This window comes from Labrus mixtus, chromosome 8 (genome assembly GCF_963584025.1).
Source record: "Labrus mixtus chromosome 8, fLabMix1.1, whole genome shotgun sequence".
In the NCBI taxonomy this organism is placed as follows: Eukaryota; Metazoa; Chordata; class Actinopteri; order Labriformes; family Labridae; genus Labrus; species Labrus mixtus.
This window is the reverse complement of record NC_083619.1, coordinates 23,658,024-23,680,447: the sequence shown is the minus strand read 5'-3', so window position 1 is coordinate 23,680,447 and position 22,424 is coordinate 23,658,024. Positions and strand designations below refer to the sequence as shown.

General features: G+C 42.6%; 1 protein-coding gene across 1 annotated transcript in view; it reads right to left on the bottom strand.

Annotated features, from left to right (window-relative positions):
• Positions 1-22,424, bottom strand: part of LOC132978539 (receptor-type tyrosine-protein phosphatase F) — a 132,997-nt gene that overhangs the window by 61,822 nt on the left and 48,751 nt on the right. Inside the window, exons 5-9 of the mRNA XM_061043743.1 lie at positions 16,299-16,487; positions 11,521-11,631; positions 3,570-3,839; positions 1,151-1,732; positions 429-562 (exon numbers count right to left, since the gene is read on the bottom strand). Of these exons, the coding sequence (XP_060899726.1) occupies positions 429-562; positions 1,151-1,732; positions 3,570-3,839; positions 11,521-11,631; positions 16,299-16,487 (1,286 nt within the window). The remainder of the gene's footprint in view (positions 1-428; positions 563-1,150; positions 1,733-3,569; positions 3,840-11,520; positions 11,632-16,298; positions 16,488-22,424) is intronic.

Genomic DNA, 22,424 nt, shown 5'->3' with positions numbered 1-22,424 from the left:
CAACTTTAATCCTAAAGCCTAGACTGCTGTCTCACTTTCCTGACATGCATTTTAAGTAGTGAACAACTAGTCCAAAAAAAAAAAAAACTAGTTCAAAGGAGTTGCAGTTGCCCATCAGAGATGAACGAAGAGAGAAAGTACTTCACATGAACTTTGCTTTCTGTCTCTGCACTATTACGTTCTCATGCGCTACAGAGTTGAGTGCAGAAATAAAGCAGCATTGCTTCAGCTGCAGATTCCCATTCAGAAAAAAATTGCATCATGAAGACCGAGATTCATTCGTCTGGACTTTCCCCAGCATAATAAGAGATGCATAAATAAGATAGCTAGATAGATAGACAGGTAGAGAGATACAAAGACAAAGAGAACCAAGAGAAAGAGAAAAACAAGTCATGAAATAGTTACAACTCCATTTTTCTTATTCTAACCTTGTTGTCTGAGCCAGCCTCCCAGTACTGCAGCTCATACTTAGTGATGGGGTCCTGTACGGGCCACAGCCATGTTAGCATGATGCGGCTATCCAGCTCGGCTTCGGCCTCAAAGCTGGACGGCTGTGCAGGGACTGGGTACAAAGGGGCAGGAGGACAAAGGTTGAAGACTCAAGGGAACAAAGGTGGCACATTATTGAGGCTAAACGTTCTCCATAGTGTCAGCCACAAAAAACTATCTCACATGAACAGACCACGGCTGAGGCTGTTTGCATGGCAGAGACACAACAGTACAGAACAACGACATATATCCTGGATTACACTGGGACTCATTTAAACTGCTGTACAGATCTATCACATTCCTAAGATTATATTACTTGTGTACATACTTTTTCTGTTAAAGTGCTACAATAATATTCTTTTGTTGTCAGAGCAATGTCATTGTTTTCCCAAAGCTGTAGTGCTTTTAAGATTGAATTCCATATAATATAGCTTTATGTCAAAGCAATGGGACTAGCGCTTGCAAAATTCAAGAATTTTCCAACATCTTAAAAGACTGATTCTTAAGTATTCTTTATATCGAACAACAAGTCAAGCATATACATACAGCAGATCTACACAAATGAGAATGTACCATTTTTCGTGAGCGCTTTGAAATTTCTATGAACGTACGTACACACATTCATTGAGATACAGAGCACACACAGTGGCTGGCTGCTTACCTCCCTGCTGGGTTTTGACCTGCAGGATGTCAGAAGGTGGCCCATCACCTACAGAGGTGAAGCCCAGCACCCTGAGGCTGTAGGTGATGTCAGGAGTCAGACTTGAGATGGTTGTTAGGCTGCTGTCGTCTGTGTTGTGTTTCTGCCAGGCGCTGAGCGGAGCTGTCAGGTCCGAGCTGTAGTAGACCCGGTAGCCCCTGATTTGCCCGTTGGGCTCCTCGGGCGGCTCCCATTGGACCAGCATTGTGCTGGCACTCAGCATGCGCGCTTGGACATGCAGAGGCGGCGAGGAGGGGGCCTGTTCACCAGTGCGCGTCTCCACGGGGTCGCTGGGCGGCCCTCGGCCAATATTGTTGACAGCCATGACACGGAATTCATACTCGGAGTAGGGGCTAAGTCCACCGATGCTGTAGCGGGTGGTTGCCACACCTTCCACCTCCTGGAAGCCGTTGTCTGAGGACTTGGCTCTGTACTGGATCATGTAGTAGGACACAGGCTCGGGGTTTCCAGAGTCCCAGGTGAGCGTCACGCTGGTGGCTGTCGTCTCGGTCACAATCAGGGAGGTAGGAGGCTTTGGCAAGGCTGAGGAGGGAAAAGAAGGGTATTAGCTTTGAAATCATGAATGGACCCTCAGGACTTACGGGTAATTTGAGGAAAATTGGACATCTGACATTTATTATATCATGGTTCTGAAAATATAGGCACAATACAACTAAAATCTGCTCTCTTAGAGAAAAGACATGACTGGCCATGTAATTCTCCATTCTGTAACTCATAGCAATGAAATGATTGTTTCATAAGCTAATCCTTATAGTGCTGTCGGCAGCCAATATCCCAAAAGGAATATAAAAGCCAGACAGAAATCCCAATTTTGTGCTTTATAAACGGCCTGGTCATTACCGACAAAACAAGAAAATTGCAAGAGCTGTTCCCGTTGTGAGTTTATGACAGAAACAAACAAAAGAACGGGTCTTCATTATATCTTGGTTGTAGAAGAGGGGCTGCTTTCTTTGGTCCCCCTAAATGACAATGACATTCAGAGCATCGATCAGTTGAGAGGAAAGAGGGATCAATACAGACAACAACTGATGAGGGAGGCTGCAATGGGAAGACAACACGCTCACAATCGTAGCGTACACACAGGTGGGTAGAGTCACATTTACACTTACACTTTCACACTGGAAAAAAAGGCGGCAACAAACATGCTGAAAGGAACACACACACACACACACACACACACACAAGCATGACATCGATGCTCATTAGGCAAACATTTGCCTATCACATCATGCAGAGTCTTGGTAGAGGATGCCTCTGGCGGTGAATCAGGCATAATCCCAAGGGATCGGTTTTGTCAGTTCTGATACCCATGTCCCCTCGGTGGGAGAGCAGGGTGTTGCTGCCTAAATACCTGACAAATCTGGTTGCCACCTGAATACCGAAGTCATCCATCACACACTGCTGAGGTTGAAAGAAGCTATAGGTTTACGATGATGTGCTTGGCAGTGACTGTATGGGTGCGGTCGGGAGGAATGCGTAGCAGCAGAACACGACAGAGCTCCCATAATGTCTTAAACAAACTGCAGAAGGAGTACGTGTGTGTGTGTGTGTTTTGGCAAGGCTAATTGAAACACTGCTTTTGGGGGAGCGGCATTTGGAAGGCATGCAAGAGAACAACTGCGAAGGATGGTTTGACCTCATTTGAAAGATGCATCAAATTAAAGAGGAAGGTATTGTAAGGGAAAATGACCAACCTTCACGCTGATCTGTTTGGAGGATGAAGTGATTTGATGGAGGTGAGCGATGAAATGAGAGCATACAAAGTGAAGAGGGAACAACACAGTGAAACAGAACAGAAGTTTCCGGAGATAATTTGTTGTTCTCACACATGATCAAAAGTCCTGAAAAGTTCCCAAAATTGTCAGGGTGAGCCGCAGGTATGAACGCAAAAGTCCAACGTTTTTCGACCTGACTTTTTTCTGCCAGCCCCAGGAGTAACATTTCTGCATGAAGTCAGGGTGAGTTATCATTTGAAAGCAGCAGGACGTATTCAAGTAAAATTTCAGTGCACGAGAGAGGGCAGTATGATAAACTTGACCCGTGCAATTGGTGTGCATGTAAAAAAGCAGCTCCATGCTCTTTTTTGCTCGCCTAGCATGTTCTTTTCCACTCGTTTGTTAGTATGTCCAATTACACAAAGAATCGATAAAAGGCAAAGACTGGGAAAAAAATGGAGCGGAAATCTCCTTCTGTTGGGGTTTTAAGTGCAACTCAGGTAGATGTCAGGGGCAGGCTTTCCTGAAATTTTCAAAACATTTTAAGGAAGGCATGTGTGAAAGGGGCTTTGTGTTGACTCAAAACAAACAGCAGAGTACATCGCTGTTAACAGCAACACATGCGTAGATAAAACAGCTCTCACCTTTTACTGTGACCTGAGCCGTAGCTTCTATCATGCCCAGAGAGGAGATGGCCACGCAGGTGTAGTTCGCCGACTCGCGGATGTTGGTGACCTCCAACACGTTCCGCCCGAGTGGCATCTCTTCCTCCTTGGTGAGGTCCACCAGTCCCATGGTCCACTTGACGTAAGGCATCGGCGAGCCCACTGCCACACACGTGAGGTTGACACTGCCCCCTGGCATCACCTCTTGGTTGGTGGGTGGAATGGAGAATCTGGGCGGGACTCGTCGCACTACAAACAGAAGCAGGAGGAAGTAGTGAGCAGGTTTGATAAGCTAGGTGAATATGATGGGTTTTCTTTTCTCCTTATTTGATGAATGGTCTTGCCCCGTCCAACAACACAAGGCCAAAAGCTAACCCAGAAAAGCAAATAGAATAGAGAGTTGATCGCTTTTGTCCGAATGTGCAGGCGAGCACAATGGGGATAATAGGACTGTCATAAGATGGCTCTGGAAATTCACGAGAAAACTTTGAGGGGGTGTTTTATCCTCTCGCCTACAAAAGGGAATATAATAAAAAAAAAAATAGCCCAGTTTTTCTGGAGACTTTGTCTGGCCCTCTTTTGTCAAAGTGTCAAATGGCAGTGAGAGTTGCATCATTGAGGGTCCCTGTGGAGATGGCATTGTTTGATTTGTCCTCCCGCTCCCTCTCTCTGGCTCCTTCTGCTCGGCCTGTCTTTCTCCCTCTCTCTCTCTCGTCCTCTCTCTTTCGCTCTCTTTGTGCCGTTCTGATATGCAGATAGGCTGACATTAAAAAGGGGTTCCCATGGAGACAAGAAGGGCCCGTTGACGTCGCCAGGGACAAGGCAAACACCGATGCAGAGCCTCAATGCAACGTTGAATAGCTGGCCCAGAATAAACAGGCAACCAGCATTTACATAGGACTTGTTTTCTGTCTAAATAAAGATACACAAGAAATGCCTGCCGTGTTTACACACTTTAGATCTTTTTTTCTGGCAACTTTTGGCAACCGTAACAAACTTATCTGCTTGTCGTTTTGCTTGACACTGCTATGTGAACATCCTGTCAGTGTCAGACCTGTTAACTTTATGACATGCTGCCATAACATTTTGCAGAACTCAGGAAGGAGTAGCTCTTGTTTCTCTAACCTTCAAATACGTAGAAAGTGAAGCCAAGCTCAAAATTTAGCTCCCTCGTAATGACCCACCCGTCCTATCCCGATTATGCTGCTCTTATGTATTCAAAACTCCATGGCATGAAACTATCCCTGCACAATTTATCCTGCTTGTTTCCCCTAATGCGCTACAACAGCTTCCTAGAAAAAAGGAAAAAAAAACCCTTGACTGTAATTGCTCTTTTGCACCGGTCTCCATGAAAATGGATTTTCAAATGTGAGCCTCCCTCCACCTTCCCTTTCCCCCCCCCACCCTTCACCCCCTCCCTCCACAAGCTAATTTGAACCAGAACGTTGTTACTATACAGCCATACTTGTTATTCCCCTCATTATGTGGTGAAATGGGAAAAAAAAAAAAACCACACAAAAATAAAACACCTTTTTAGATTCCAGTCAGGAAAAGCAGGGTTCTCTGGACCGCATTGCAATAAGGGGGAACTGGTTCACACTCATCTGAATGATCCCAAAATAATTGAGGTGCTTTAGATAGATAGACCTGCTGCTGGGTTTTTTTTTTTATCATCAATACAATCATGTGGGCTTAAACTGCTGGGCTAGTTTTCTATAAAATAAATAAAAATGAAGTCAGACAGGACTGAGCCACAAACAAGAGGGGGAAATGCATTGGAATCTTGGATTTTGTGTTTCCTTTCACCTCTTACTTTGCCTAATAAATCAATCAGTTCTTCTCATTGGAATACATTTTTACATAGAGAGTTTGGCAGAGGAAAAATCAAAGCAGAACATTAGGTCAGCTGAAGTTAAGGACAGAGTAATGATGAGGTAAACAATTCAAATGATGTGAAGTTTACAAAATAACATCGGGGTAACAGGGAGGTACTAGTTTGGAAGTTGCTGCACAGTAAGGATGGTTTCATGCAGGGGAAAAGTGACGGATATTGACAGTCCAGAAAGAGTAAGATCAGCCATGACATCTGCTTTCAAGGCTCACAGGAATATGCCTGATTTTAGTGCAAAGAGCAAAGTTAGGGGAGCGTTACCAGCCTGGGAACAGGACAGGGAAGACATTCTCAAGCAGAGCATGCACTGGACTTTGGGAAAGACATGGGATGAGATCACAAGCCTGAGCAAGCTGATGGAAGGAGATAAAGGAGGAGCTTGATCCATTTTTCTCCTGTTAATGACTGAACATCTGATTTCAAGTATGGCTAATGCCCGACAGACTTTCCTTTGAGCATTTTGAGGGGGAAGCGTTCCACTCATGTTGAAGGCCACCTGTGTCTTCTCACGCGACTGTAACATTCTCCAACTGCAGCTATTTTTCACAACATATGCTTATGAAAGAGAGAAACCTGAGCGAAGCGGCCCTAATGTAAAACCATTAGGCTCAAAGTATCTGTTATTCTTTCGTGATACCATAGACTAAACAGTGCTAAGAGCAGTCAGTCAATGGGGGCTGTGTATATTGAACACTTAATGTTGTGAATAATTCATGTCGTGCGGTTAAGTTTGGAGAGGTGCTGTGGAACAAATGACTAGAGGGCAGGTAATTGTTATCGATTCCCTCGAAGCCTCTCTCCTGTTGAGAGCGGTTTGGAGAGACGGGCTCCGGGACTCTATCAAAACCACAAAATAAGCCCTGTCTCCACTCTGCCTGCCCGCTTGCTGGATACCTATAAATTTAACTGCCTTGACAAAGTGCCCAAGGATAGCAGAACCTGTTCAGTCAATCAATATTTGAGCACACTGGCACGGAGTCAGCGGGCTTCCCAGGCTTCCTGGCAGCAGTGCTGGGCGACTATGATGGCTGATCATCCCCCTGTCAGCACACTGCCAGCTCATTCTTAAATATTCCATAGGTCAGCTCTTTGTGCCGAAGTGTTTTGTAGATGGAACCAGTGTGAAAATTATTCCAAAAACATAGGCTCTCTTTTAGAGTAGAGGTGGAGAATTGCATTTTAACTGACAACAAGATACAATATGCTACGATACGCCATGCTACCCTACGATATGATATGATAGGATACAAAATATGTGGCACTGGTATAGCGATGTCACAATACAGCAATAATGAGAAAATCATCAACACGATACATTACACAGTCTTTTTAAATCAGTTTCACTGCTGTCAGATATTATCCTGCTGTCAGCTTCTTTTTTTGGGAAATTCACTTCTGTTCATGTTGACCTCATTCATGTCAAGGGTGCCACTTGAGGAGTCACGACGTAGTGACGCGGTGACTCAAAATTGTGACATAAACAATGCGATCATTGCATCACACGAGTCAAAACGATGATATATTGCATATTGTATATAAATTCATATTTTGCTCCACTCCTACCCCTGTTTTTGAAAAAGCCAGCACTTTTGTTGCTTTAATTTTTAATGATAGGCTGCTCTACAGCAAGTCAAATTAAATGGGAGTGTTTTATTTCGACGCTCTTGAACATCTGTTAGGCCTCCTGTTGCAACATCACATGAGAACGGGGGGGGGGGGGGTGTTTATCTTCTCATTAAGATAACATGTGCCTATCACATCATTCAGTCTCTTGGAAGAGGTTACCCACAGCGTTGGAACAGGCATAATCCCCCATGAACGCCTTTGTCAGTTCTGATACCCATGTCCCCTCGGTGGGAGGGCAGAGTGTTGCTGCCTAAATACCTGACAAATCCGGGTGTCACCCGAATACCGATGGATCCGTCACATATATTTGATGGGAATACAGAGGCAGGTGGAAAAATATGAGGGTGAAAGGAGCTACAGGTTTGGGTGGATGTGTGTTAGGAGACGCTACATGGGTGTGGTTGGGAAAAATGCACAGCTACATACCACAACAGACGTTAAAATGGTGTCTTAAACAAACTGTGCAGGGACTCCCTGTGTGTTTTGGCACAGCTACTAGAAACACGGTTAGGTGGAGTGGCATCAGGAGGCATGCAACAACTATTAAAGGATTCATGCAGGTGACACAGTTACACTATAATGGATAGAGGAGAGCTATCAAAAATGTGCATTTTTTTTTTTTATATGAAGGAAGGGGTTTCTATGTTCTCATTGGATGGGGCTGGAAAGGGCAGTGGACCTTATTTGGGACCTGGATCAAACGGAAGGGGGGGAGGATTAAAAGTGAAAATGACCAACCTTCACGCTGATCTGTTTGAGGATGAAGTGATTTGATGGAGGTGAGCGATGGAATGAAAAGATACAAAGTGGAGAGGAAACAACACAGTGAAACAGAACAGTGTTTTCTGAAGACACAGTGGAGGTTTAGTGACATGAGACAGATAGGCAGAGTAAGGCATACAAACAGTCCCAGGGAGGGAAACTCACTGGAAACTAGGATTGAGCATTATTTTCTTCAACTGTTGAATCTTTTTTTTTTTTTTTTTCAATTCTCTTGAAAGTAGACTCTCGACTGATGTACTGCTGACTGTTTTAAGAAGCAAGAGTTATTTTTTTAAAATAAAAAATCCAACTTGTAAACATGTTCAGCCCAAATCAGCAAGAGATAAGAGGAACAGATTTTTGTTCCACAGGATGTGAAGGATTTAAAGAAGTAAGTGATAATCAGATTTTCATTTAAAGCTTCATTTTTTTTGTAAAATTACAGCACAATTAAATCTATAAAACAGACTGTTAAGGCATATATGATATCAACGATCATATTCATAATTAAAGGATTGAATCATAATTCATGATTGTGTGAATTTGTCCTGAATTGGTCAGTTTGTAAGTTTCTCTCCCTGACACCTCGGCAGACACACACAGAACAGCATGGAGATATTTGGGTTAAAAAAGAAGCCCGGCTGCAGCACTTCATCCTCTATGACATATTGACATGTCACATTGGATATATGAAGCAGTGCCAGCAGACAGAAGCTGACATCCCTCCTCCGTTGTGGGCTAAGCGCTTGACAAATGAACTCTCATGAACAATCACAGGACGCTTGTGAGTCTGCCCACGTTGATGGAGTCCTCCTTTACAGAGGGGGGGGGGGGGGGTTACCAAGAGCGACCTGCAACACACCTGCACACCTACAGACACCCACACACTCTTAATGGATGAGAAGTGGAAGGACATAAATAGATACAGAGACTGGAAGGGACAAACAATCCCTGTGAGCAGACCCCCCTCCCCTCAACTAACTCCCCCTCCTCCTTCAGTCTCAGCCTTCCCCCCCCCCACTCCCACACAGAAATATGAGAACATCATTCTTTGGTGGCTCTAAAATGTCAAGACAAGGGCGGTGCTTGCAGCATGTTTGTGTACCTGCAGACAGGATTGGGATCAGGTAGCGTCAGTGAGTTGAAAAAAACAAAAACAAACAAGAAACACATTAGTAGACACCAAACACCAACCCAAAACAAACCCTTTAACGCAAGTGTAGGGTGTGTGTGTGTGTGTGTGTGTGTGTGTGTGTGTGTGTGTGTGTGTGTGTGTGTGTGTGTGTGTGTGTGTGTGTGTGGGCGGATTTTTATAGAGAAAAATATCATAATTCTGTTTCTCATAGTAATCTTTTTACATGTCACCTCCAAGTAGTTAGAACTTTATGGCATTTGAAGCCTACAGATGACTCTTCTACCCAGAGGGGATGATGTTTGGGATGATTCTTTGAAAGTGATGATTAAATAAAGTGATCTTTTTTTGTCATTATTTATTCAGAAGTTTTAATGAAATATTGAAACACAAGTCAGCCTTATGACTTCATAGCAATATTTGCATACTTCAAAGGTTTTAACATTTGTGAAATTGTGGTGTTTTTTTTTGTCGTTCACAGGCCAGATAACGTGTTTACATTTTTCTTGTCCAAAGTTTTGTAATCACCCGGCGTTATCTACCTTCTGCCTCACATCAACACTTTAAAATGTAACAGTTGTCAAATAACCTGTTTGCCTCCAGAGCTTGTTATGTTTACAGGTTTCATGGCAGATGTTGTAAGGCCCTAAATCTCCCCTCCGGTGTCCAAGAATAAAAACAAATAAAAAACACACACATAACAACAGGAGAGGAAAGAGAGGGATGTCAGAGGCCACTTGTCTTGTTTTAAAACCCAATCAAGCAGCTAGGTGATAGCACAGCCCCCAGGTCGCGTCTCCTCATTCTTGCCGCAGTAACAAAGACGGAGTGAAAACATAGCTGGAGCCCTTTGTTCTCCCATCCAGACTAGTACACTTTTAAAAGGTTACGGTTCGTTTGATTTCTATCTCTCCACTGGTGAGGTGAGGCTGGCGGAAAAGCCGGTGCCGGGGCCATCGGGTTGACAGCTACCTGGGTGGTGTTACAGACTAGCTGGGCCTCGGGGCCCTGCTGGCGCCAAGCCACACAACCACTGTAATTACCTCTGAGGGGGGGGGGGGGGGAAAGGGCTGCGTTTGCACCTGTGACAGACATGCCCTGATTAATAGACGAGACGTACATCCCTTTCTCGCCTCTGCTGTTTGGCTGACTACCCCATCCTGTCAAGATTTAAGATCTAAACCTTCTGAAGCCCACAGTGTTTTATCTTTAAATTTAATGCCGCTATGTTCCTTTTGAGATTATTTTACCTCTGATCCACGAGGAGGGTCTGTCTGTTGGAAAACATTTTTTGATACTTTTTACCAAGTAAAATATACTCGGGTTCATTGAGAGACCAGCTATTGGTAAGAGGTACATTTATAAAACGTATATGTCTTGATTCTTCCCCATTTCCTCCGCCGGAGTTTATGATTAATGTCTGGATTTAAGGGTAAACTTTGGACACTCATTTACTTGTTTTAACTTTAGTGATGAAAAATGAGACAAAGCAATCGTTCATCCATAAAATGGCCTTTATGATACTTTGTGCTTTTAACACAATTATGCAGAGACGGCTGACTGTGTCTCTTTCTTACCCCAACACTTTTCCTCCCTCCCTCCCTCCCTCGCTCTCTCCTCCACCCACACTAACAACTGGAGCAGCTATTCTGTTTCATGTACATCAGACATGCTGGTGTTATCTGCAGGGGCTGACCTAGTCTACTCTCTCCCCTATACCAGCTTTTTTCCAGGACAGGTACAATGCTGCCTTTGCCCTGCATTAGCCTGCCCACGGAGACACCACAACAAAAACAAAACCCTGAAACTCCAGACCCCACCACGTCTGCAGAGGCTCAGGGTATGTGTGTGTGTGTGTGTGGGGGGGAATAATGGAGCCTTTCGATACAGTCAAAATAAAAAAAGAAAGGAGGTCTGGCATGGTTGTCAATGCCGGCGGGGAAAACACTTTTTTCAATGCAGCTGTTTTTTCAGGGGCTGCACCTGGTGGAGTTCACAGCCAAACAGGAGGTTGAGGTTAGTTCAGCTTAGGGAGGGAGAAATGGAAAGGGAAGGATAATAGTAAATATTATCCGTCTAACTGTAAAAAATTGTGGCCATTAAATGTGGAAATGACAACAATTAAAGGGCCTATTTGTGTTTTTCACATGTTTTCACTTTTCTTAGGTAAAGAGAGCTCTCTGCTTAGGTTTGAGGTGGGCAGATGCATGCTGGAAATTACTCCATGCACCGTTAGAAATGAAAGGTGTGATTTCTTTGTACCATCCTGGCATGTGCAAAGGAGCTAATAGAGGGTGGAGGAAGATCTAAGAGCTCTAATCAACCAAAATAACTGAAATCCACCGTGCCAGTGCACCATGGAGGATACAGGGTCTTTGAAGAGAGAAAACATTTCAAGATACAAGGTTACTGGTTAGTCAACAACATTCAAAATGAAACAGACAAGGAGATTTCAAGGGTTGGAAGGTTGTTGTTTTTTTGGTATGCAAAAGCTTAAGACAATAGACTTTGTACTTTACCTCGTACGTAGAGATTGGCAGGAGCGGAGTAACGGGTCCCGGCGCTGTTCATGGCAACACATTCATATTTCCCTTGGTCGGACTCCTCGCTGTTCTCAATTTGCAGAGCTCCTGCATAGAGGATTAGCAAATTTAGCTGTCTTGACAGTTGAGGAATATGAGATGAAACTTGGCATGAAACCACAGTAGATATCTGTAGAGTGACTCACTAGAGAGCCTGTAGTCAACTAGTCAAACCCACTTCATGCATAATTAAATGTCCCCGACATGGACGCAGTTTTGTCAAGAAAAAATGCTTATGGCAAGAGAAAGCACTTAGCTGATTTGGCAAGTTAAATGAGACCGCTAACAGAATATTGGCCTAGTCGTGTTAAGGGGGTGAAAAAAAAAAAAAAAAAACCCTGACTGAGGGTCAATTAATCATCTGAATGACATGTCACATCCAGCACAGTATGATTAGGCCTTCCTCTTATGAAAATAATTGACAAAACCAAAGTGTTTGTGTCATGGAGTGTTATCCGTCGCAGCCAGATGTTAGAATGAAGCTGAGCTTAACTGTATAATAAGCACAAGAAAAGCAAGGAAGTGGATGAATTTACCAAAGGACAATACTTAAACTGGTGAGAGAAATGCTGCTGTAATTAAGTAGTTTTCTGTTTAAACTGAGACTACAGCCACATTCTATTTGTAATAAGATAAAAGTGTGAGTATACAGTAAATGTAACTAAATACTGTCGATATTATTTTCTTGATATAGCCTGACGTGTGGCTCTAAGGTAACTGGCAGTACAGGTATCCTCTTTCAATTGTTGTGGTTGCATTGAGCAGTGAGGTCATTATTCTGTTCTTTTATTACAAACTATTTGACCAAGTCTCAACGAAGCCCTCGAGGGGAGACGAACCTCTGCCAGATGGCTACGATTAGTATTCACAACACCAAGTAGCTGTAGCCATCAGACAGAAGCCTAACATGTTGTTTCCTTTAAAGCATGAAAGCCCAGGAGAGAATTCTTGATTTGGTTATTTTGACACCCCATGTCCATAATAACCACGAGATAATCTCGTCTACTGAATTGCAAATGGCTGACAGATGGGAAGAATTATAATCTCTCAAATCTAAAGGAGGTTTTTCCTCCTTTAGATTTGAGAGATTGCTCTAAAACAGCAATCTTACCTGTACCCACACTTAAAAAAACAATGACACTACTTCTCACAGCAGTACAAGTACGTATGTCACAAGTGAGTGATAGCTGCTATCACGTCTCCAAAACAGCATGGTACGAGCATGAAAGGCGGCCAGCCACCATGCAGTTTGAAAATGACAAAAATACTCAGCATAAGACGATGTCAGGATACACTTTTTGTACATCATGCAGTATGAGATGAATGTAACAAACAGGTACCACCAACCGTAGGCGGGGGGTGTGGGTGGGGGGGGGGACTCGAATCAATAAGATACCAAAGAAGTGAAGTGAAACAGGGCGGGGCGCTGACATGTGATATTACCAGTGGAGATCCCACGACAACACATCTCTCCGAGGTGTTTGCTCTGCACGTTGTGCTCATCGCAGTCTGATTCAGCACTCACATGCACCTGCATACTAATGCTGTTGTCACCAATCTGTCAATCCGCCCGTTTTTTTTCCCCCCACGGGACACAACATGTAGGAGTACTACAGGAAATGGAGAAGGTTACCGCGATGGCAGTTGTCACCGCTGCACACTAAAACACTAAATCCCTTCAAGTACTCCCAACTACTCAATCACTGGCAGATCTTCTGCAAGGTCATTCCACTGTCTCCCTGTGCAGAGATTACACTAGTGGCACAGAGGATGCCACAAGGCTGCCTTCACTCCTAAAGAGTTAAAGATGTAATTGAATGTGGGTTGTTGTACGGGAGCTGTGGACACTGAGACAGACAGGTAGCTCAAAATGTATTCAGCTTTTACCCCAGACATCCGCTATTTACCTCGGTGTCGCTGCACAGAAACCAGTCCTTGACTTGTGGGGAGAGCAGACGATTACCATAAAAAAAGGTTGGTGCCTCCACCTTAACAATCCCGACCAGCCCTCCTGTTCTCGTGCAATGCTGCATACAGTAGGCTGTATGCAAATGCAGCCATTTTAGTTTACATTGTGGCTGCACAGGGGACGCAGGTAGATCCTCTTGTGGAAAATGGTGGCCTTTAGTTTAAAATGCAGCCTTTCAGCAGGAAAACCAGTGGGGAGAAGCTGCCTCCGAAAGCCGTTTGTTTGTGTGTGAAGTGAACGTGCGCATGTTTGTTTATAGAGGTGGTTCATTTTTATAGGAGGAACCTTGAAAAGGCTCATTTGCGAGATAACACCTTGGACTTTTGCATCGCCGTTCTCCTGACGTCAGGGTTGGTGATTATGTGTTTGTTAAGGCTCAGACAGCAGACAGAACAGGTTGGGAAGAGATGAGTGGAGGGGGGCGGGGGGCGGGGGGCGGGGGGGGGGGGGGGGGGGGGGGGGAGTGGAGAAGGAAGTGGGTTGGCGCCGACAGTGTGGATGAACCTGGTGATGTGGCTTTGGGGGAGAGGGAGGTGCAGCAGGGGTCTGATATGGTTGTGAGGGAATGGTTGTGGACGTGATATTTTCCAACACACTTCATCATCCTTACCTCTAATTGGTGTACCACCTAGGTGGGAGTAATTTTGATGCAAACAGGGTTGAAAGATTAGTTAGTAATCCACTTACAACAGTGGGAGAAAAATACATGGCTTCTGACAAGCCACAGATAGGAAAAAAAAATGTACAGAGTAGAAGCCACTTTAATGCAAAATGACAAAGCTCAGTGTACTCAATCAGTGCTGTGAAGCCAGTGTTCCACTGTCCTTGTATGTTAATGGACAAACAGAAAGAAAAACAACCTTTGAGAAGGATCTCATCTGTTAGGGAACCATTTTTTTAAATAGAAATGTCTACTTTTTCAATATAGCAGAGAAAATGCTGAATCTGTATTTGTCCTCGCCTCACAGCAGCACTTTTTCTGTATTAAAAATATCTAATTAACGACCAGCCCCCAGACTGCATTTAAGCAGAAAGGTCAGTGTAAATGGGCAAGAGAAATGAATGAAAGTCATACACAGTAAATAGAGCGATGCAAAGAAAAAGTATTCAGGTCAGAGGAATTAAATTGAAAAGACGTTAGTATCTGTGCAGAGTAAATGACTTGGTTGGCGAGAGAAGATAGATCTAATCAGTCTGCGTGCTCGCTCAAAATCCAGCAAATCTGATGCGAGAAAAAGACCACGCCGTTCCTTCTTCTAGTTAACTGTGGCAGCAAATGATTGCATCTTTCTCTGCCTGTCAGAAGAAGAAAAAAATCACCGGGCCTCAGCTCGGGTCATGTGCAGAAATGTAAATCATTTAACGGCAGGAGGAGTTAAGTTAAGGACGCTGGATAATAAGAAGAGTTAGTCTGAGGGCATTTACTTATCATCACTTTTTCAGGAACAATATACAAGGAAGAAAACTAAGTAAAAGTTTGTTGGTAATAAGGTTGACAAAATGTTGGACACGTTGAGTCTTTTCAACGCACTGTGTTTTAAAACAACACAATCTCTGTTGGTTTAATGTTCGATAGTGTAAAAAGTATCAACGCTTTAAAAAACTTTAAAAAGATAGAGCTTCACTCAGTCTTAGTTTTAATCCTAAACTACTGAGACAGAAAAAGAGCAGCTGATCACAGGTCGGTTCAACTGGAATATAAGAGATAACACTGTCTGAATGTATTTACGCTATTTAGACAGTGTGCTGGAGTTTGTTTGCAATACTCAACATTGTTGTCCTTTTGTTGCTGTGGTATCAAAAGAGGTGTTGCATAAGTTTACAATGCTAGTCCTGTGACAACCCTAGTTGGAGGAAGTATAAAAAAAAAAAACCTCACAGTCACATGATAACAAAAATGATGAAGTCGTTGTATTAGTGTTCTTGTACTTTGAGCCACATTTTTAATATCGCAGGAACATGGGCAGCGTAAGCGCCCCAGTGACCTCTATCCAGCTTCCACTGGGCAGCTTTAGCGCCAGGCTTTTTCTGGAGTGGCTCTCATCTTTAATCTTCGGGGCCTCAGACCTGCAGCCCGGCCTGACACTCTCTAAGTGAGGTAGATTTAGTAAGGAGTGACAAGAGTGAGCCCGGTCAAAAGCCTCTAATCTTTCCACCTTGCACCGTTTCTGTCTGATCCGGGTCAGGTGGCCACTGTTTATTTATCAAGTGGACTGATACTGTGAACAAAGATCAGCTCATTGATTTTTTTGTTTTTTTTTCTTGTTCTCTGCAAGGTTGAATGGTAGCTAATGCATCACTGGCTCGCCTGCATGTTTAAAAAGGGGGATTAAGGATTATCTAATATGGTGAAAAATTCCCTTTCTGTACTTTGGAAGGTTACAAACTCATGCATCACTGTCAAAGACTGCAAACAAGCAGGAACAAGTTAAACTCCAACTTCTGTGTTAGTTTACAACAACTGACAGCGATGTGAGGAAACTAAATCTGCAAGAGCTCGGCTAACATATCAAGGTAACAAACTTTCAAGTCCTTAGTGATGAGAGAGACTATATGAAGTCATACATGACAACAAAGGCCCTTTGTGCGTCATCCTCATGACTCATGTGTTGGTATTCGATGGCAGATTGTACCCTGCAGCTTTCCTTTACATCATCAGTGTGTCATGTAAGAAGGACCTTAAAGGAATTAACTCAGATTGAATCCAATTGTACATGAAATCTAATGAAATCACATCAAACTGTACCTGAGCGAAGCTGTTTTATGCGGCCGTTGCTGCTGCTGATATCCACGGGAAGCATGTCCTTGAACCAGGAGATCTCCGGGTCCGGGTTTCCACTGGCGGCACACAGCATGGTGGCCGTTCTGGTCCTTTCAACCACCTTCAGCTGAGGACCCATATCGATCGTGGGGAAGCCATGGGGGATCTGGTTCTCTGAAAATTAGCAAAGGAAGGTTTTAAGTACAGCGGACACAAGAGAGGGAGAAAAAGAAAAGAGGAAAAACATGTTGACAAAAAGATTGCTGGCAGAGTGGCTCTAATTTGCTGTAAGAGGTGCTGAGTGCATCAGGGCTGTTGAGCTAGAAAGGAGAGAGACGAGTAGAAATAGAGCAAACACATTTCAGGTGCTACAGGCTCAGAATGCACACACACAGAAACGAAAAGAGCGGAAAAACATGATACTGGAGTTTCAGATCTGGTTTGATTTTGATTTTAAATTGAGGCTAAAAAAAATAAAAGGATTCACTTCCTGTCTCTGATTGATTATCATAGCAGGTTTATGGGACATGGGGAGCCTCAGGTTTAGACAGGGGAAGGATGGTTGCTATCTGCCTCTGGGCACTCATGCATAAATGAGCCGCCTTAGGCTTAGCAAGCTAAACAAACCTATTTGAATAATCCAACTGATCATTATGAATGTAGCAGCGTGTCCATGACAACACACAACGCGTGATCCCAGGTGAAAGGTTGCTCTCCAAGGTATAAACTGACATGTTTTTAGAAGATTAACAAAATGTGAACAATATGTTTTCAACGGGCAAGAGGACGGGGTACATCCTAGTACACAGCATCGAGGCATGAGAAAAAGGTTGTTCAAATTGGATATACTGTTATTCAATACTATTTTAAATATTAAAACATACACATTTTAAGATTTTAAAAAGTTTATACCTGAGATTTTCCAGCGTATTTCAGCGATTGAGACACTGGCAGAAGTGTGCTTGCAATTTTTGGTAATGTAAAAGAAGATTACTCAATATCTGGTGCATAGGACTTCTATCATTGTTGCCATGGCATCCAAACAGGTATCCATAATGTTTGGTTTTTACTAGTATCATATCAAAGTTAGAATTCTGGCATTACAACATCAGACACTCACACTAAGTGTTTTACACTGTGGAAAACTCAAACTTCTAAGCTTTTTTTTATGTAATGTGTTTTATATTTAGCCTTGAAATAGACAGTCACCTCTGAAGAAGCACTTCAGTGATGTGATATTCAGAATAAAAAAACTGATTTTGAGTTTTGGAAGCGTTTTTTTTTGGTGGCAAACCAGTGACGGAGGTGAGCAAAGATCATTTAAGTGCTCTGCAATATTATTTGCAAACTAACTTTGATCAAATATAACATATTTGTCACAAAGCCTCACCTCACTGTGCGTATAATCCTAAATAAACCCCCCCCCCCACCTCCCTCTGCCCTCATAATAAATCCCAATTTAACCTCTGGACGGCGTTAATCAAGAGGAAACATGATGGCCCTCAAGAGGTATTATTATCAGCAAGCTCTCAAACTTGTAATCTCTTTTATCTCTTCTCTTTTATGTAGATGTCTCCTTGGGGCCAAAGTGCTCAGATGAAATCCTTAGAACAGCACTAATGATTGTAACTCGTGCCCTGGGTGAATCAGAAGATACCTTACTGCAGGTTAGGAATACGCAGAAGATGGCAGGTCTACAGTGATGAACACAATTCATCAAATATATAGATTTAGGTATTTAGAAAAGTTAGGATAGAAACAGCTTCCACAACATGAAGACTATGGCAGAGAAAAAGAAGGGGGTTGAAAGAACTGCACACAAAGATGTCGGATCATTGAATAGTAGAAAACTTATTCAAACTAAATTTAGTCAAAAAAAAAGTGAGGGAGGAAAAAAAAAAAGAGAAGAAATCTTTCATCACGGTGCCTGCATCAAGGTATTTAATCTCCAGGAACTCCATTAGAGCGGTCAGACATGCAAGACTGTGATTACAGGTCTGCGCATGTACGACTGAGAGGGAGAGTACAGGGCTTAAAAAACATGCAGCACTTTCTGCAAACAGCTGTGATTTCTTTTGATATGAAGGTTGTTGTTCACTTAAGAATATTCTGGCACAAAAATAAAAAGATTTTTTTTAAGTTTTAGAGCTGTGCTCACAGTGAAGGAGGATTGCCTCTCCCCAATAATCTAAGCTACAGGAAGAACTATATACAGAAGCAGCACCCAAAATATCTATAACCTGGAACCATGTTAGAATTTCATTCTGATTGCCTCTTCTATTACATCAGCAGAAGGCCGTCTAGCCACAGATTAAGTCTAAAGGATGCATAAAACGGGATTCTCACATGGCTTGTCTGAGTCTAAAATCCATATGTAAACTTATATGGCTCGGGCATGAAACGCAGCATGGGTGTTGTACTTTGTTCTGATCCCAGGCAGAGCAGTTGTTCCTTCTTTCACCCTTGTATTTGGCCTGCAGCCCGGATCGTCTCATATTCAGATGTAGTTGACAGATCTCCGCACAGCCTCTTATCTCTGTGGCGAGGCTTTCTTCCTGTCTAACGATATAGGATTTGTCCTCAGACATCCCGACTGAAATCAGGATACTTTGACAAAACAGACAACTGCGGCATAATGAAATAATGCTGTACAATTTGTCATTGTAGGGATAACAGTAACAGTAGCAGCCTGTGTTCCTCTGTGGTTTGCTCTGTAACCTTCAAAGCAAAGGAAGAAGTAAAAATATCTTCTTGAACCTGTGCAGTTTGGTGGCCAAATATGAGTTCTTCTTTTAAGGTACAATTTGGGGGAACCATTAAATAATTTGAACTCTGCAGGGAGCTGAACTCCACGCTCACCTTCTCACTATTCACTTAGAACGTGTTCATAATGGTTACAGATCACCTGAGAGGAGGTCCCTTTGTGGCTGCTGACATGGACTCAATTTTCTCCTCGAGGTATTCACCAGGGACGGGGGGGGCACAGTCGGTATGGGTTTCGGGTGCTTGTGTTCAGGGGCGGTGGGCTGTGTTTGGGGACCTTGCAGAGGAACTCAATTAAGTGTCGGCAGGTCTGTGTGCAGTGATGCAGCTACTACTCCGTACTGAGTAATCATGTGGAGTCTGGGAAAATATCCAGCCCAGAAGAAAAGATGATCGCTTTTTAAAAAAAAAAAAAAACATATATTTTTAACGTTAACTTTAGTAAAATATCAGTTTCTTTTCTCAGGAGGAATCTTCATACATATTTACAGTCTCATGTCTTCCCTAACTACGTCTAGGTCAGTGAAGTCTTAAAAGTGATGAATACAAAAGGGAAATTGTGAATAAAACACAGGTGAAAAGATTATAGTTTGATCCTGATGTATTCATCATTTCTATGGATGATGAATTGAAGCCCTGAGCAGTTGGCTGATCTTCAATCAAAGGTGAACAAAATTTAAAAAAGTACATCTACATCTTCTTCATTTTTAATATTTCTACATATAACATGGTTCAGCTGTCAAAATAAATTAATCTTTTTTTTAATTTTTTTTTTTTTATTGGTGATCCCCCCTCTGAGTCTAGCTTGGTGTCTATCCATGTTGTATACAACGCAGTGCAGATACTAAACTGGATGAAATTGTCATTATGTGCGATAGTGTGGACAATATCTCGACTGTTCAATACTGTGCTTTGTATATGTTGTTTTTTTTTAAATTCAATTCCCTGTGCGTGAAGACATTTTATTTCTTATCTCGTTGCCCTTTTCTACATAGATTTATTTCTTCAAACACCCTGGCCCTCCATATTTACAACTACGTTCAATATTTCTGACTTTTACATTGTGTATAAGAGAAACTGTAACGACCGGGGAATAAAATAAAGTATTGCTGATGCTGATCTGACTCTTAAAACATTGTGGAAACCATCCAGTTAAATGAATCCTGACACCTTGCTGCCAATCACAAAACCACAATCAAAGAATTTAACAGACGAGGCGAAGCATTTTTTCAGGTGTATGTTATAAGATGTGGTCAGTTTTCCCCCGAGAGATCTAGTGCGAAATCTTTCAATATGTGCACAAGACAACTGCCAACAGACAGACCTGCTATTTATGCTGTAGTGCTTTGAGGAAGTCCATTTTTCAAAGGAGAAAATGAAATATGAGCATGGGATATATTCCAGCAAACCCCTTCGCACTGCTTCCTACAGAATATTTATGATTAAGATTATTGGCAAATGTTCCCGGGCTGTGAAAAATGCAAACCATTGGTAAAACGGGGCAAAAGACCCCAAAGGAGTTATTACACGAGTCAGCAGCTCCGTCATACCAGGAAGCACAAACAGGGAATACTTTAAAGAGCAAACAGCTGCTGCAAAGCCTCCACCTGAATCCATCCTCTCTGTCTGCCTAATGTTTGCATTGCAGGCACACTGGTGGACGTACAGCATGTGTGAAAGATTAGTGAAAAGCACACTGTGGCTTTGCTTCACACTGTGTCAATTTTTACAAGGGATAATTCTTAATGAAAGAGTAGACGGGCTGCGCGTACTGTTAAGTGTTATACATATGTAGGAGGCAGAGCACTGCTTAGCGTCAACGTTATATACATATAAGGAGCAAGGGGGAAGCCAAGGTTAGTGAGAGGTGAGTAACAGAACCAGGAGGAATAAAGTCAAACTGTTCTCTCATGGATGAATACATCACAAGATGTGACGTCAAAAGCTGATCTTATAAATGTCTTTTGTGTAAAAGATTGTATTTATTTTGCTATATTTCCTATGAATGTGCTCCAAACAGAAAGCCCACAGACTGAGGACGAGTGTTCGACCTGCAGGCCTCTCAAGGTGTACCTTAACCCTGTTATTCTTTGTAATAATATTCTCTATCATACAATTAAAAATCATGTATTTTCTAATATGTACATGAGCTTCTTAAGAAAAAAAGGATAGCTGATTGACTTTTAATCCCTACAAATTTCTTTCTCTTGTAAAAGGTTGAGGTCAATATGCTTTAGTTAACATTATACTCTAGATTACATTTCTCACCTAACAACCCTCGTTTGAATACACTTTTGAAAGTTGACTTTGTCCTTGGTTTCTTGCTACAACGAATAATTGAAAAGTTCTCTCCATAGACATCTTTATCAAAGATCTTGTCGATGGGTTAGATTTGAGCCCTGCCTGTCTGCTCCTAATACAGCAATTCCTGCGGCAGGCCTTGTCTGCCAAATTGTCATCCCAGGAAGACAAAGACATGCCTTTGTTCAGTCCTTTTTTAATTTGAAGGGAAAAGAAAAGCGATGGGGGAAATTTGGCGAGGATCCAATGAAATAGTGCGGGCGACGCAGGTTGATGTTTGTCAAGATAGAGGGCATTTTTAATAAAAAGGGGCCTCTTGTTCTTCTTGAGTGTAATTCATCAAGAAAGAAATCTTCACTTCTCTGTCTAGTCTGGCCAGGGAAATTCGAGCATGGAGAAAATCTTGCGATAAAATCATGTGGGCTCTGCATTACTGAGATGAAAAGTGCTAAAAGACAATGCCAATGTAGTGTGTGTAAGGTTGGCACTGTGATACTTTTAAAGAATTGCGTTTAAAATCATACAAGCGCCATTATTTTTAAAGATCAATAGTCAGGGATGGGCAACTTTGGTCACAGCAAGGGGCCGCATTCATTTAATTCTGACTGCCAGAGGGCCAAATTGTAGGATGCAAAAACAATTACAGTCAATTATGTCTCAAATTTCACTCAACATATACCAGTGATCAAATATTATTATGGACATACTTCTGGTTTTCATGACTTTTCTCCATGTTTCCAATTACTTAATATTTTAAAAATTGACCTGAGGGCCACGTTGAGGGTTGATAGGGGCCGCATGTGGCCCCTGGGCCGCCAGTTGCCCACCCCTGACAGTACCGAAGCTCAAAAATAACTACAGATCTTAAGTCAAATTTTAACATATTTAACCCAAAAACGTTGGCGGCATTCGATACGCAAACATTTCCAACAGTGTGCAGGAACATGATTGCTGTTTCTGGGAATTAAAAACAAGAAATGACCCAATATTTGGTGCTTAAGACTTCTATTTTTGTTATCATGTTGTGGCAACGGGTATCAATATTGT